Consider the following 16,634-nt stretch of genomic DNA (forward strand, 5'->3'; position numbering starts at 1 on the left):
ACCCCAGAACTGCTGCCTGTAACCACAGTTGTCACCTGGCTCTTGAGGGGTGTGTGTGGGGGGAGGGGACTGCTCTCCTGGGGCCACCCCAGGCCTGACCGATCAGGGCGGCAGAAAAGTGGACTGGTTCTGCCTGGGCCTGTCTGGGCAGGCTGCTCTTTTGTGCTTTCACTGGGGGAGCCTAGAACACCACAGAACTTGTGAGGCACAAGTCAGAGCAGCCCTGATGCTGAGACCGCTTGCTTCCCCTTCTGTGTAAAAGTAGTTCCTTTAAATGGGGGAGGGGGCAGGGGGTGTCAAAGGCCAGGCTGTAAGAGGCACGAGGGAGCTGCAAAGGGAAGTGTTTAATGAGCGGCCTCCAGCGCACATGGAAATTGTATTTCACACCCCACTTAGCAGCTTGATGCCCAGTTGGGGCAAGTGAGCCAGGTGTGTGTGTGTGTGTGTGTGTGTGTGTGTGTGTGTGTGTGTGTACATGCGCACCCGCAAGTCACACACGTGCTCCTCATGTTGAGGTGGGAGGGTAGGAATACAGAGGGCCAAGAGGGGGCAGGTGGAAGTGGGGTTAACAGAATGAATGAATGCCCAGGAAGCAGGTGGTAGGGAGGAGACAGACGCCTGCTTCACGGATTCCTTCTCTTCTGATTAGGGCAGGCATGCTTGACCCCAGGGTCTGCTCATATCCTTCCTGCCCCCTCCCCAGCGTAGAACAGAATACACACACACACACCCTGCAGAGTGTTGCTGGCTGAGGCTTCACAGCGGGGCCTGAACAGGGCTGCACTACCCAGATGGGCTCCCCTGGGAGGTAGCCTGTGCCGTGGGACAGGAACCAGTGCCCTTTAGATAGACAGTTCTCCCCTCGCTCCAAAACCTTCTGTGGCTCCCTGCTGCCAACAGAACAAAGTCCTTCTGTCCCTAGCCTGGCATTTAAGATCTGAAACAACCTGTCTGGTTTCTCCCAAGACAGAGTCCCATTAAGAAGGACCTAGACTCTGATGTCTCTGACACCTCATTCACCTGGCTCTTCTTCAGGCTCCAGGATATACAGTCAACTGCCAGTAGGACACCTCCTCTGGCTTCTTGTACTAACTTCTGGCCAGAAATCTGTGGATTTCCTACTGGGAACCCCAAACCAGAGTCCCAAGCACTGTCACCAATTTTTCCCTTTCCCCATATCCAATCAGTTTCCTTCTCTTGATTTTACTGCTTCAACAGCTCTCAACCCTATCTTCTCATTTTTATCTCCACTGCCCCTGTTGTAGCTCAGGCTTCAAGATTTCTCATGCTGTGGCCAGAGGACATCTCCAAGACACAGCATGACTGTGGGACTTCTTTGCCTCAAACCCTCTGATGGTTGGGCAGCGATTTTCAAACTCTGCTGGGAGGAGCTCCTTGGAGCCTTGTGAAAGTAGCTCAAGGGATGCGGGGAGTTATAACAGGGGACCCTCAAGCAATTAGGACCCTGCTCCTACCAGAGCAGCCCCACTCTCATCTTTTTTTTAATACATCGGGCTTCTGTACTGACACTTCATTTGAGGCTACTGACATGTAGAGTCTAAGCTTCCTACTCACTAGAGAAGCACACTCACGACTGGGCGCCTATACTTTTCTCAGGTCCTGCTGCTCCCCCCGTCCCTCGCACTGTGCTCCACGCCATGTGTTGTTTCCCAGCAGGTGCCTCTGCTTGATGCCTGTGTCTTTCCAGTACACGTGACCCCTTTGTACTTTTCTTCATCAGTCAATACTTCCTCATTCTTTACAATTCAGCTTAGGTATCGCTTCCTTTAGGAAGACCTCTCTGGCCCTCCGGAGGGCCTGCTCCCCAGCCCAGACAATCCTCAGCACCTCCATGAGCCCTCCATGAGCCCTCCTTAGCACACGCCGTATCCTCTTCAGCTGTGGCTGCCGTATCTCCCTGCCAGGAACTCCAGACACCAAGCCTTTGAGCATCCTCAGCTCCCAGAGGAGTGAACAGGCAGGAGTTGCTGAGTGAATGGATGAATGAATAGATGAAGGAGGAAGCAGGGAGAGAAGGAGAGCGAAAGAGGAGAACAGGAAGTAATTAAAGGATTGAGAGACAGGCATGCCCCTCCCATGTCACAAGCCCTGATTTCGGCCAAGAACTCTGAGTCTTCAGTTTTGCAAAGGCAGCAGCCCTGTTTTTCTGACAGGATGGTGGGAGAACAGAAGGCCACCCCGTCCAGTCTCCCTGGCATCCGTCCAGCGAAGGGGAAACTGTGTCTCCTGTACTCCCCACTCATCTCCCCAACCAGCTATTTGATTCAGAGAACAGAGCAGAGTGGGAGTAGGGTGGACGGCCTTGGTCCCTTGCCTTCTCCTGAGCTTGAGGAGGATAGTCAGGCTACCCTGAGATGCTCCGTGCTTGGCCCTGGGCTGTCTGCCCAACTGGGAAAGCAGAGGCCAAGGGCCGATGCTGGTTCAGTTTGATCAAAGCAAGTCTTCTCCTCTCCCTGGGCTTTAAAGTCTCTGCAGACATCCTCCCTGTGTCTGGAGATGTCCGCGTGCCTGGGCGCGGAGAATTGGGAGATGGGCTTTTCAGAGGAGAGAACTCCTGAGGTTGCAAGTCTGGCTGCTGCTTTGGTCAAGAGTTGAGGGGAGGATGTTTAGTGGCAGAGGGTGCCTCCTTCCTGTGCCCCAGCTCTGGGTAAAGGATGAAGCTGAGGGGCTACCTGTGCCTGGACAGCCCTCCCTCTACTCAGGCCTGTCTGGGAGCTAAGAGCCAGTGCCTGGCGTGGGTGTCCACATGACTCAGGAAGGTCAGGGCCAGACCGGCAGGACTGCAGAGCCCGCCTGCAGACCCTGCTGAGAAGACAGATCCCAGCACTGCCCCAGGAGCCCAGAGGCCTTGGGGAACTTGAAGCAGAAATCTATGCTTCGATTCTCCCAGGCCTGTGCATGGGGTAAGGATACACACACTCTGAAGGAGGGGGACCTTTGAAACATTATAGGGGGGGCCTGTGAAGCCAGGGCTGAGAGACTCAGAACGAAACTGCGAAATCTACTCCTAGCACAATAAGTTGGGAGAGGCAGAGTCAGGGTGAAATCTAGCCCCAGTGACTAGGTAACGGTCCCATTCTATGCCTGTCTGGAGAAGATGGGTGTTACACAGAAGCCTCGGGGATACACATCACCCACCAGGCCTTACAGCCCCACCCAGAGGACAGAGAAGTGGCAGTACCTACCCTGTCTGGGGTTCCCCCAAATCTAGCCCAGATGGCAGAAGAGAGCCTCTGTAGGGAGTTGAGGAAGACCATAGACCCCTGGAGCCCTTGACATACTCAGCAGAGGCCCATCAGGCCCTGGAGGCTTCCAGCCACAGGCTCCAAGTCACTGACCACTACACCTAAGAGATCCGAGGTCCTAAGCAGACAGATGGGCCCTGCTGATGGGACCTCTGCGGAAGCAAAGCCCAGATCTTACCACAGAACCTCATGCCTCCTGATGCTCGCCTCTGCCCTCCTCTGCCCCTCTCACACTCAGCTTCTTGGCCTCTAAGCTGGTAGCTGTCATCCCCATGCTCTTGCCTGTGGCCCCCTCCTCCCCGAGGCCCCTCCTCCAGTGGCTCCCGTGCCCACGGGCTACTCAGTCCCACCCACTTCCCCCACCCTGGTCCAAGGCTGACCTGCCACACAGGGTCCGTGTGCTTGCCAGACTTGGCTGAGCTGCGGAAGGAGGGCTGGGAGTGGGGCTTCTTGAGGTTGTAAATGGCCACGTTGCCATCGTAGTAGCCCACCACCACCAGGTAGGGGTGGTCCGCATGCATGTCCAGACACATGATGCCGCTCTCGCTGCTGAAGATGTATTCAGGGAAGCTGGGGTTCTTCATGCTGTAGAACAGCAGCATGCCCCGGCTCTGCTTCATGAAGTCATCTGCCCGGGGAAGAGGGCGGCAGTGGTTGGAGGGTCCCTGCTGGGGAAGCCGCCGGTCCCGCCCCCACAGGGTGGACAAGCCCTGCCCTGTTCTGCCTTGGACAGAGAGCGTGGGAGTCCTCTCTGGGCCTCACCTTCTCTGTCAGTGAAATGGAATCATGAGACTTGTCCCACCCCCTTCTCAGGGGTCACGGGAGGATCCGACAGATAGGGTGACCAGGCGTATCTGAGGGATGGACAGTCATTCTCCTTATTCTCCCTGGGGTGCGGGAAAGGGGGATGCAGCCTCAAAGAGTTGTTAGGTGAAGAATGTGGGTGGGCTTGGGAAGGAGCGGTATCCTCAGAGCAGGTTCCGATGCCCGGCCCATCTTCTGTGCTTAGGTGCTTAGATAATGGCCATGTACCCCTCATCCCCAGCCAAGGACAGGGTTCAGTCTGGACTAATGAGGAATTGTCTGAGTCCCACACTAGCCGCCTGTGGGCATCTTCCCATACCCTCTGGCCCCACAGTCCCCAGCAGCAGCCTGAGCCCTAGCTCTAAGCATGCTCCCAGATTCGAGAAGTCACAGGCCACCTGGCCTCTGGCCTGGGCACAGCTTTCGGTGACCAACAGTAGACCACTCAGCAGATGTCCTCCTCCCTGCCCACCCAGTGGCAAGGGAGTGCCTCCCACTCTTTCTTTCCTTCTGCATCCTGATAATGCAGTCCCTGGACAGAATACAGTCCCAGCCCTCAAGCCCCGCTCTCCTGCCACCAGCCCAGGACCCTTCTCCAGCTCAGAAGAGCCAGAGCTAGAGAGGTGGAAGTCTCGAGCTGGCCCCTGTCTTGGGGGCTCTATGCTAAGGCAGCCTATCAGCTGAGATGAGGGCTCTCCTCTACCCACCCAGGGCTATCCCCTCTGCCCCTGGCAACTGCAGGCCTGGGCCCTCCTGACAACGTGGCCAGTCCTGAGGTGTGGAGCCCACGGGTGGGAAAGACAGGGAGGCAGCCCCAACTCGGTGAGTGTTGCTGAGTCACTCTCTCTCTTATTTCTTAGGCTGCCCCTTTCTCGGAGGAATGAGTGCCTAGGCTGGGCTCAGGGATAGTCTAGGCTGGGCTCCCTGGGCTCTGGGCATGAGCTCGGCTACGACCAGGTCCCAGGTATCCTCACCCTGGGCACTCTGTAAACACAGCTGATGCTTCCTGGGAGCCAGGCTTAGGGAGGAGGGAGCAGCCAGGGGCCAGGCTGGCCTTAGGTGGGTAGAGTCGGAAACTGAGGCAAGCTGGCATGCCCGCCAGGGCAGCTGTCTACGGGGGAGCCCACTTTCCCTTGCTGTGGTTTATGGTCACCAGCTCTGGGACTCCTGTCAGGAACACCTCCCCTGATCACTTGCAAGGAAGGGGCTGCCCCTGAAGTGGAAGGTACCAGGGCCCGGCTTGAGCCACGGGGAGGGCACGCAGTGGTTCAGGAAGGAAAATGCTTCTGCTCTGGGGAAAGTGAGAAAAGCCAGGTTGGATCACCCTGTGCCCAGCACTATCTCAAAGCCAGTAGGTGGCTGGCCTTGAGGTGGGGGTGGGACTGGCAGTACCTTACCCTGTAGGGCTCCAGGGTGGGCCCCAAGGGCTGACTCTTGAATTCAGGGAGAGATCTGCAGCTGGCTGAGGGGAGTGTCTTTCCCACCCAGACCATGGAGGGCTTGAACTGGGCAGTGTGACAGTCACTTGTAGCTCCGTTTATTCATTACCCAAATCCTAAGCACCTGATCTGGGCCTCGCCCGGGGCTGAGCCTGGCAGAGACAGACACCCCTCACTGGAGACGTGGGCTTGCCCTTGGCAGCCCCAGTGTGGTGACAGGGAGCCAGACCCCGTGGCTGAATGGGCAAGTCCTCGCGGGGTAATCAACGTATTAACTGCCAGGCCAGAGGTGAGCTATGGACAAGATGCCCTTAATGTCCAATCTGGCCTTGATGCCGGGCAAGACTGACAGAGGGGAGTGGGCGGGCAAGAGGGTGAATGAAAGGCTGGGTGGCTGGGAGAGTGATGCCCTCTGTATTGCACCAAGCGGCAAAGGCAGGCCCGACCTCACACTTGCTCTCACCGTGCCACGGGCCCTGGCCCCTTGAGGGACAGCAGTGATGACTCACTTTCTGTAGACACCCTCCCAGCAGCCCCTGCCCCTGCACACGCACCAGTGGAACCAGGAAAGGAGGGTTAGAAACCCTAGGCTGGCTTAGTAGCTCTGCAGTGAGGACATCTCTGACCTACTCACAGAGCCACTAGGACTAGAAGCTGGACTTAAAATTCCCCAGATTTTACAGGTGGGTAAACTGAGGCCAGAGGGAGAAATGGTGTGCCCAAGTGCATTAGACCCATCACTTGGTGTCTGCCACACCCAATATCCTGTTTATTGCTGCAATGACTCTGCTCGGGGTAGCGGCACTAATCTGATCTTTACGGGGAGGTGGAGAAAGGAGGGGAAGGGGGCACCAGGCCTACTGGGGTGGTGGGGTGATTGGCAAAGCCAGTCCCTCCAGAATATGGACTAGAGAATGGGTAAGGGCCAGGGCAGTCAAGCGTGATGAGAGGAAACTTCTGGCAGAGAGAAGCATGGATTTCATGAGACAGGGACACAGAGAGCAGCCAGCCACACGAAGGCCTCAGATCCTGCCTGCATTCCCAGGCCACAGGCATCCTGACAGTAAGCCTCCCATTCTTAACCTGGCTCTAGGGATCTCTGTTACTTCCAACCAAAGGAGCCCTCCTGCCATAAAGATCACAGCTTCTAATCATGGCTAGCCCATGTATTTCCCGAATTCCAGTTCAGGGCTCTGTCTGTCAAACCTCACCAGGAAGGCAGAGAAAATCTCTCATTTAACTGGGGCTTCCTCTCCACTCCATCTTATTCTGTGACCTTCTCGTGCCTGATTCCAGGCCCCTATGAGACCTCACTATTCTATTCTCTAAGTGTACCCAGTGTGACATCACTGCCCCAACCTGCAGCAGTGCCAGTATGACAGCATCATCTTGTCTTCTAAAAGTCCTCAAATGACATCACTACTCAGACCACCAATGGTCTCCATGTGATATCGTTGCTCAGGCTACCAGCAATCCTAGTGACATCATTGCCCAGCCCACCATCATTCCCAGTAGGATGCCACCAACCAGGTCACCAGCAGTCCCAGTAAGACACTGGCGTCAAGGTCACCTACAGTGCCTCAGTTCCCAATAAGGGACAGAATCTCATCAGGCTCAAGGTTCACAGAGCCTTGGGCCCTGGGCCCTGGGGTACTTTGTCCTGAACCCCACAAACTACCTGGCTCCCCGCCGCAGGACTGGAGGGCCCAGTGATACAGAAGGGAGCCCCCAACCCCACTCTCCATTACATAAAGAGGCAGGCGCCCTGAAATCTGGGGCCAGTGAAGCAAGTCCAGGTTCTTCTAGGTCATAGGATTTCAGTGAGTACATGTGGCTAGGTGAAAGGGAAAGAGGCATAGGGAAAGAGGGGGAGAAAGAGGGAGGAAGCAGGGAGGGCATGGGGGTAGGGGGAGGAGAACCACCTGGTCTGTGACTCCAAGATAGTGGGAGAGGGCCGCTGGCCTGGACTTAGCTCCACTTTGTACTTTTGCCCTTCTCCAGGAAGCCTTCTAGACCATTCAGTCTCTCCTCTGTGAGTGCCCACCCTACCCCCAGGAACTCCTCCACCTGTATTGCATTATTACAGGTGGCTGTGAGCAGGTCTTTTCCTTACCCTGCCACAAAAGGATGGAGTGAGGGAGCATAGCCTGGAGTGGCCCAGCAGGCTTACTCTCTCTAGCAGAGAGTTGCCCCCTGCTAACCCTGCTCTGCTGGGTAACCTCTTAGGCCTCCCTGACTCTGACCTTTGATGATCCACAAGACTTGGGGGAGAAGAATCAAATCCCTGATAGAGCCTGATCTGGCAGTTCTCAGAAAGCCATGGGATCAAGGGAGGGGTAGCTTCATTCCACCATAGACCAAAGCTCTCACTGCCCTCAGCTCCCTCTACCAGGGCCCTAGCAGAGTAGTGCCCAGCGAGGAACATGGATGGGTGTCTTCTTGGACTGGCAACCACCAGTTTGGGCCTCAGTCCCCCAGCTCTACCCCTGCCCTGCAAGTGAGACCTCTAGATCACTCTGGAGAGTTCCGGCTGTCAGGAGAAGCCTGGGCTTCTGCTCAGGATTTGGGGAGGGCAAGGCAGGCAGAGGGCATGTTGGGGCATACGGCGAAAGCCAGGTCAGTGGTCAGAGGGAGGTAGAGGCCAAGTTGCAGAGACAAGGATACCAAGCCAGCACTGGTCAGCAGGACTCTTCTCTTCCTGTGGCTCCCAAACGAATCCAGCCCAGGGCTGACTCCAAGGCAGCAGCTGTTTAATGATTCCCTTATTAAGTCATATAAGAGGCACTTGGAGGGGGCTGTGATAGGCAGAATAATGCCCCTCCGCCAGTGTCCATGTCCTAATCCCCAGAGCCCAGAAATATGGTACCCTGCACTGCAAAAGGGATTTGGCAGATATGATTAAGTGAAAGACCTTGAGATGGGGAGATTGTCCTGGATTATCTGGGTGGACCCAGTGTAATCACAGGGTCCTTATAAGGGAAAGAGGGAGGCAGGAGAGTCAGGGAAGGAGGTGTGACAACAGAAGCAGATGCTGGAATGATGCAAGTGCTAGCTGGAAGGAGGCCACAAGCCATGGAATATGGGCAGCCTCGAAACTGGGAAAGGCAAGGAAATGGATGGTCCCCTACAGCCTCCAAAAGGAACGAAGTCCTGCTGACACCTGATTTTTTGCTCAGCGAAACCAATTTTAGACGTCCAACCTCCAGAACTGTAAGATCATAAATTTGTGTTGTGTTAAGTCATTATGTTCAGGGTAACGTGTTACCGCAGCGATAGGAAAATAACAGAGTTGGCTTTCAGGGAAGGTTGACCCAAACTCTGCTTTTAGGAATCAGAGGGAGAGGCCACTCGACGTGGCTGTTCTCTTGCTCTCTGCACATCCCCTGATCAATCAGTCCCTGCTTAACCTACACCTTACTCACATGACTATCTAATCGCCTTAATCACAGGGCTTGATCAATAACAACCTCCGTACCTGCCCCCTGCCCCAGCTGCTGGTTTCCCTGGAAACTGACAGGCCAACCTGACATCAATTCCCCCGACAAATGGTAGCCTCCTCCTCCCCCAGCAGCGAGGATTGTTGTCACGTCCTGTCTGCAGTCTGCTATACGAGGTGGGGGTGTTGCCCCAGGACCTTTTGCTTCTGATTTGTAAGATTCCCTGTCCAATAGATTGTGGGTGTCTCTGTCACTTTCTCCGTGCTCCTTCTTTGGTCTCACAGCTGGGCAATTACAAGGCTTGCAGGCCTGTGGGGTGCAGCCCAACAGCCCTGTAGATGGTACCTTATTCTAGGGTGGTTTGGAAGCCATCCCTCTAGAAGTCAGGGAGATGGAGGCAATGATCCCCAGCTCTTCTGATGACAATAATGAAACCCTCCCTCAGTTTCCCCATACCCAAGCCCTGCCACCTTGGACTCCAGGAACAGAAATACCCCTTAGGTTAGGATTTTCAGTCTCCAAAGGCAGGGGACTAGCCCAAGGCTACCCCCAAGAAAGGACACCAGTGCTAGAGTGTTCTGAACGTCCAGTGTGACCCAGAGACCGTGGTCCCAGGCTGGATCCAGCCTTCCAGGCATCTGGGCTTTTCCAAGAGTTCTCATCCGATTAGAAGTCATATTTAAACAGTGTGGGAAATAAAGAGTAAGGCCTTGGAGACAGAATACATCAAGCGGGACATTTAATTTGATTTAGGGAAAATGAGGTAAACATTTGAGAACCTAAATAACTAACCAGTAATTAAACTAACAACAGGAATGCCCTTGCACTACAACCCGGCGAGCACAGTGGCCTTTATGGACTGTATTTACAAAGAGACCTGACAACATAATTAGTCCTGTAAATTTTACGCAGCCTGCAGCTGAGGAGTGATGGATTTTGTGTGTGGAGGATGAACGGGGAGAAATGAGGTGGATGAATTTCCATTTTCAGTAAATGAAATTAACACTGCTTAATTAGTGAAGCTGACAAACAAATGATCAGGAAAGATTGAAATCCCTACAAGCATATCCCTGGCCTGGGCAGGCTGAGGGACCGGCCAGGAGGTGGTGGGGCAGAGTGGGAATGGGTTTAGCACTGGGACTCAGGGCTTGACTTTGGTCCCTTTCGAGGATGCTGTCCTTCAGAGGCTGGGCTGAGGGACAGCTGGCTCTGCCTTTCTAAGATGTGGCCTGCATCCCCATCTCCTGTGTGATAGCCGGTCAGGACCACACAATGTCTAGGATCTGTTCCACCATCCCTACCCGGCAGATCATGAGGAGTCTCCATTTCCTTGCTCTGAACTGCCTAATGGGCTGGAAAGCACCCCTTCGGTGCAGCAGGCTAATACGATTGCATCCCAGCTTTGTCCCGTGGGCCATCGCTTCCTAGACTACCTCCCTTTGCCCTTCAGTGTTTCGCCATCTGCTTTCCCCAGCTGACAGCGTTTCTCAATTCTGCGGAGACACGGAGCCTGGCCCTGAGGGGCACCCCAGTCTCTGCCCTATACGAAGCCTGACATGCCCGCCACCTGGTACCCAGTAGCCACAACGGGAGGCAGGCACGATCGCTTCTACGTGGCTACAGGCAATTGCCCGGGCTCTTCTCCCCACTGCTTGCTCCTGGCCTGGGTCCAGCCAACCAGCCTTGTGCCCAAATGCGGAATCGGCCCCATCCTTCCTAGGGTTCATGCCTACCTCTGCCCAAGTCTTATTTGGCTGGGTCAGAGAATCAACACCTGGGAATTCCAGGCAAAAGGAATCCTGGCCTGAGCTCATCAGGGTCAAACCCAACAACAAACCCAAATTCTAACTTCAGAGTCTGTCCACATGAGGCCAAGTCTGATGATGGGAGGTTGGCACCTGGAAATTTCCAAAGACAGTGTGATGGGTGCTGGTGGGCCAGCAGCTCCTCACAGTGACCCCGTCCAGTAACGAGGGTGCCTTTTGCCTGCCTCGGCTTTGCCCTCTTTCTTCCAGGGAGGCATCCGGACACATGAGAGCATGGGACTCCCAGGGGTGACCTCAGGAGTGAATGCAGGGGCCCTTCTGTGTCCCAGCCCAGGCTGACTCTGCTCAGGCCTCTGCAGAGTGGTACTGAGATGTGCAAGGCTCTGGAGAATAGATGCCCGTTGGAAAGCTGGTCAACAGCTCCCATGCCAGTGAAAGCAAACACCGCCGTAGCTGCCGCTGCTGGGCCCAGCTCTCTAATGGAAGAGGTAGGAGCCTTATCTGATACCCTTCGGTCCCCATGGTCCCCGCTCTCTGCTCAGGCCCCCTGAGGGTCCTTCAGGAGAGCTAGGAGACAGAATGACAGACAAATCAGCAGTGGTTGACTTTTATGTGCAGGTGGTTCCTACAGCTTGCAGGGCACATTTGCTGCTTTTCTTCCATGCGTGTCTCATAACAGCCCTGGGACGGAGGACCAGCAGGCATCAGCCTCTCCGAGTCACCAGGGAAAGAAACACCAAGGCTCAGAGCAGCTTCTGGCCCCAGGTCACAACACTGGTAAGTGACCCTCCAGCCATAAGGTCCACAGCTGATAGCGGTGTCACCCAGGCACGTGGATGTGGCCAACAAAGGACAAAGAGACCCTTCCTGGGTGTGTGCCTGCCCAAAGGAGGCCATGGGGGCTGCTGGGCTTGAGGCCATCAGTTCCTGGGGGATGGGTGACTCTTCACTGCTCCTGGCTAAGGCTGCCCCCCATGGACAACCTCTACATGACCCCAACCAGCCGACCCCCACTTCTGGTCCTCCGTGAGAGGAGGGTGGGGCTAGAGCTGAAGCAGTTTCTCCTCCCACCTGCTGGGGAGCCCCCCCACATCCCCACCTCAGTCCTGGGCAGAGAGCCTGGGCTGAGAGCAGCCACAGAGGGGGGTCCACACCCAATCCTGGGCGGGCCTGCTCAGCCCCCGGCCCTGTTCCAGGCCCAGTAGCTGCAGCAGAGGGGAGGAATGTGCTAGTTCCCTGCCAGAGGGGGTGGGTGCTTCCCTCTTGGCAGCAGCCCATCCTCAGGAGTGGGGACACAAAGCGGGCATTTAGGGCATCCTCAAAGGCGGCCCAGACCATGAGACCGGGAGCAGCTCCAAGGGCTCCTCCCTGAGAGGAATGACAAAACACCCACTCCTCCTGGCCCTCCCTCCCTCCCCCACCCCGGTCAAAGAATGGGCTGGGCGGACGGGCGGTCTGAGGGGCAGAGACCAGGAGCTTGTACGCCTGCCAGCCAGCAGCAGCTTGCAGAATGGGAAGGTTTTTCTGTTCGCAGAAGCTAATCCTCCCAGCCAGAAAACAAGCTGTTAGCCTGGGGAGCTGCAGCTAACACGAAGTATGGGGCCCTCTCCCGTTAGGAATGGGGAACGCCCAGGCCACCGCAGAGGCAGGGGCTTCTGCAGGGACCGAGGAGCACGAAGGGAAAGCAAAGTGCAGTGCCGCCTCCTGCTCTGGGGTGAGGGGAACTGGTGGGACGGGAACATCCGGGAAGGCAGTGGTCTCCTGGGGTTCAGGGGCCAGTGATGAACATCAAGCACTACCCCCCACACCGCCTGCTTCGGGGCCTGCTCAGGAAACTCCCCTCCTTCAGCCCCCACCGTCCAACCCCTCCCCAGGCCTGGTCCAGTCTATCCAATCTATCTTCTCATGCTTCTCAAACCCACTTCTCCATCCTCCCTCCACGCTGGTGGTTCAGATCCTGCCATCTCTCCTTGGGATGCCTCTCCGGTCTCCTAGCTGGTCCCCAGCCTCCAGTCTCATGCCTGCAAAGCCCTCTGCAGTGGTTGTGTCCCAGCCCTTCTCAAATTCCTTCATGGTTTCCCCTCAGGAGAAGGTCCAAGTTTTCCTGGAATGGCTTACCAAGCCCTTGGGGGCTAACCCTGGCCCCCTCTACAGCTTCATTTCCTCCCATCTCTCTCACGCCTCCAGACCTTTGCATATGCTGCTCCCTCTGCCGGAAGTCCTCTCCCCCTCTTTCTTTACCATAATAACTCCTTCGAGGCTCATTTTGGCATATTCCTTCACCCAGCTCTAACTGCCGGTATGAGAGTGGGTCTTCTCCATTAGACTGTGAGCGCCCTGAGAGCAGTGACTAGGTCTTAGTCATCTTTGCATCTTTCACACCTGCCAAAGAGCTCTGCACTGAGTACGTACTTAGTGTTTGCTGGCTGAGTGACCAAATGAACAAATAGCCAGATTACTTACAGGAGCCATGTCCCACTGCGAACAGATCATTGTACTTTGGGTTCCTGCAAAAGAAATAAGAACCCATTGGCCCAGGAAATAGACATGGCTCTCTCATGTACACCGGTGCCTTAACTACACAGTAGACATCTATTGTTGAGCTTAGAGACCTAGGATGATCCCTTAAGAATCCCAGTCTCACTTTTTTCCATATTACTATGTGTCACCTTCAAGGTGGTTAAGCGTGGTAGAAGCGCCCTGCTCAGGGCTTGGCACCCAGCAGGCACTCAGGGACTCCAGGTTTTCTGCAATGTCTATACTCACCAGCAGAGGGCGGTGACGGCCAGGCGCTTAGCTTTGTCATTTTGGAACTTCCAGAGAGGCAGCAGCGTACCCTCCTGGTCCCGGTATTCATCAGCAGCATCTTCATAGTACTTAAAATCTTAAACACACACAGGCTGAGTCAGCCCTGGGGCTGCCGCTTTCTGTCTGGACTTCCTTAGCCAAAACAATTAACCTCTTTGTATTTCAGAGTGGGAATAGTAATAGTACCTATCTCAAAAGACTGTTGTGAGGATTAGTTGCTAATATATGTAACGTACTTAGAAAATGCCTGGCATACAGTAAGCTCTCTGTGAGGTGGTTGTTACCATCGCCGTTGTTTTTGGAGGTAAATTACATGGAAGTGGCTATGTCCTCGATGATAATTCCAGGTTTGCCCATCTTCATGTCCACTGCCAAGCCCCACTGTAGTGAAGCTGCCTGACTCCCCCGTGGGTCCTCTGGGCTCAAGCTCATTTCCTGCCCTAAACTGTCTCTATCTCCTGTTTCCTCTAACTTAGGTAGAAGCCTCATCCACCCTTCTACCTGTCTAAACCAGGAATCTTGGTAATCCTTGACCGATCTCTTCCCATCATTTCTCATATTTTCCTTCTGATTATCTTTTTAATCCATTCACTTCTCTCTAGACCCATAACCACTGCCTAGGTTCATCGGCAAAGCCATCACCTGGACTCACACCACCCTCCTAGCTGGTCTCTCTACCTGCAGACACTCCCGCTCCAGTCCACATTCCGCAGAGCTATGAGACGGAGAACAACGAAACCACCTCCTCCACTGCCCTGAAAACCCCTGGATGGCTCCCCTTGCGCAGGGGCTCCCTGGTCAAACCGAGGCTCCAGGCCGCTACCGCCATGTCATTTCCAGTCAGCGGTTCACATATCCTCTAATATCAAGTGGTGTCTAAACTATCCTGCTCCTCCTGAAAACTCCCACTCACTCTGGATCCAGATCAGACTCCTCCTCCTCTGTGAGGCCTTCACTTTCTTGCTGAGCAGAGTTCACCTCCTCCTCCCTGCCCGCCCTGCCTCTCATCTGCTGAAACATGTGTCGAACAGTGTTGCCTCTCTTTATCCTTTAGCCTGTCTCCCCTGCAGACGGCTCCTGGGGAGCAGGAAGCACGTTCTTTTCACCCCCGGACCTGCAGTGCCTAAACCTAGCACAGGGCCAGCCGCAGAGCAGACACCCAACGACTGTTCAAAGACTGCAACAGAATAGAGCAACAGGAGGGAAATGGTTCTCAGTCTTCTTTCCAACCAAGGGTGCCCCGTTAGAAAATGATCCTCTCATCCAACACGGTCAAGGACATGCCCAGGCACGGCCCCAGCCTCCCTCACAATGACCCACGCTTCGAGGTTTGGGGACTACATTCAACACTCAAAAACGGCTCAGAACAACAACAACAAAAAAGATCAGAGTGGTCAAAGGCATGAGGCTTGATCACATCAGAGATCCCTGAGCTCAGACTGTCTTTGAAAAGACTTCATTTCAGAGAGGAGGTTAATTGGTTACACTTCTCTGTTTTCACTTCTTCACGATTACACTTTCCCAAAGGGAAAAGTGTATGCAATTAAAAAAAATCAAAGTTCAATGCATTTTTATGTGACTGTGTTCTTATAAATGAAAAAGGTTCACCAAGGCCAATCTCTCCATGGATATTAATCATGTTTGCAGCTCTTTGGTGGGCTGGTTGCAGAGTCTGGGTTTCAGGAAGCCAAGCTGTGTGAGTGACAAATTCATTCACAGCTGCCATGTACTTTGACAGCTTTGAGAAGCACTCAAGGTCGTTTTCCAGCCTGAATGATAACAAGGGGGCTTGTTTAGGCTGCTGGTCTTGGCAGCCCTGGTTTCTCTGTCCCATGGGTGAGCAATGAGCATCAAGTCACCAAGAAGAGCCCTGGGCTGTCAGCAGAGGAGACCAGCCAGCAGTGGGGAGCTGCCAACTCTGGGGAGGCAGCTGCTCCAAATAAATGCACAACCTCTTAGGGAAATACAAGCCACTTGGGAATGTGCCGTTCCTGCCATGGGAAGGATTCCGTTTCCCTGGCTCTGTCAAAGACACCAGAATTTCCCAGGCCCCCAGGATTTAAGCATTTCTGAATCAATCTCTTTCTTCACCTCATCACGAATTAATCACTCGCATAGACCTATCGAGCGTTTATTTGCAATGTCTCTTCCGGCTCAGTGGCTCTGTGGCCTCAAGTGCTTAGGCTGTGGGTCCAGGGGGCCTATGTTCGAGTCCTGACTGTGCCACTCACACCTCACACGAGCTGCGTTTTTGAACAAGTGGCGACATTTCAGCCTGAATGTCTCACCTATAAAATGGAGGTAATAGTGGTATTCACCTGACAGTGTGGCTGTCAGGATCAACTAAAATAATACATGTAAATTGCACAGTACGACGCCTGGTACATAGGCTGTTCGCAGGGAAGGGTGGTGCTTGTTTTTCGCTATTATAACTGCTCCTTTTTCTCCATCCCCTGGGGATGCGGTGAGGCCACTCCACCCACACCCAAACCTCATCCTCACCTCTGCCCCTGTATTCTGCCCAGTCATATCCTCCTCCAGCCTCTCCTCAGGCTGTGTCCCTGCCTGGACAGTATCTTTGACCTCTGCAGAGAAAGCTCAGATTCCCTGAGCGATCTTCAAGGCCCTTCCTTAACTGGCCCCAGCCACCTCTTCAGCCTAAACTCTCCCCACTTTCCAACAGAGCCCCTGTCGGGGACCCTGAGCCTGCTGCCCCTTGTCTCCAGAGTCCTTTCCAATTCATTTTCATCGCTGAGTCACTGCTCGTGCTGTCCCCTGCCCAGAACATCTGCCCTCTGCTAATCTCCCACTCAAACCCTGCTTATCCCTTGGCATCCAGCTCAGCCCTCCCTGAAGCCTTCCTTGACTGCTGCCGCTCCTCATTTTCCCTCCTCCATTCCTGAGGATCCCCAGAGCAGTTTCTGTCTGCATTCTAGCACTTATATGGTCCCTAAGCCAGACAGAGTAGAGAACAGAGCACAGAGTTAGGAGGCTTAAGACCTAGGTTTGGGTCCTCTCTGCCTTTCACTAATCAGGTGGCCTTGGCCTTAGCTTCGTTGTGTGTAAAGAAGGGATAGAAATCTCTGCTCTGCTGCCTCCCAGGATTGTTGGGAA

The 16,634-nt window shown here is 54.5% G+C and overlaps 1 protein-coding gene across 1 annotated transcript in view; it reads right to left on the reverse strand.

The window, feature by feature from the left end:
* The window catches only part of DNAI1 (dynein axonemal intermediate chain 1), a 60,323-nt gene that overhangs the window by 9,369 nt on the left and 34,320 nt on the right, over window positions 1-16,634 (reverse strand). The window contains exons 11-13 of the mRNA XM_057721926.1: window positions 13,479-13,596; window positions 13,176-13,219; window positions 3,647-3,894 (exon numbers count right to left, since the gene is read on the reverse strand). Of these exons, the coding sequence (XP_057577909.1) occupies window positions 3,647-3,894; window positions 13,176-13,219; window positions 13,479-13,596 (410 nt within the window). The remainder of the gene's footprint in view (window positions 1-3,646; window positions 3,895-13,175; window positions 13,220-13,478; window positions 13,597-16,634) is intronic.

This window comes from Hippopotamus amphibius, chromosome 2 (genome assembly GCF_030028045.1).
Source record: "Hippopotamus amphibius kiboko isolate mHipAmp2 chromosome 2, mHipAmp2.hap2, whole genome shotgun sequence".
Classification (NCBI taxonomy): domain Eukaryota; kingdom Metazoa; phylum Chordata; class Mammalia; order Artiodactyla; family Hippopotamidae; genus Hippopotamus; species Hippopotamus amphibius.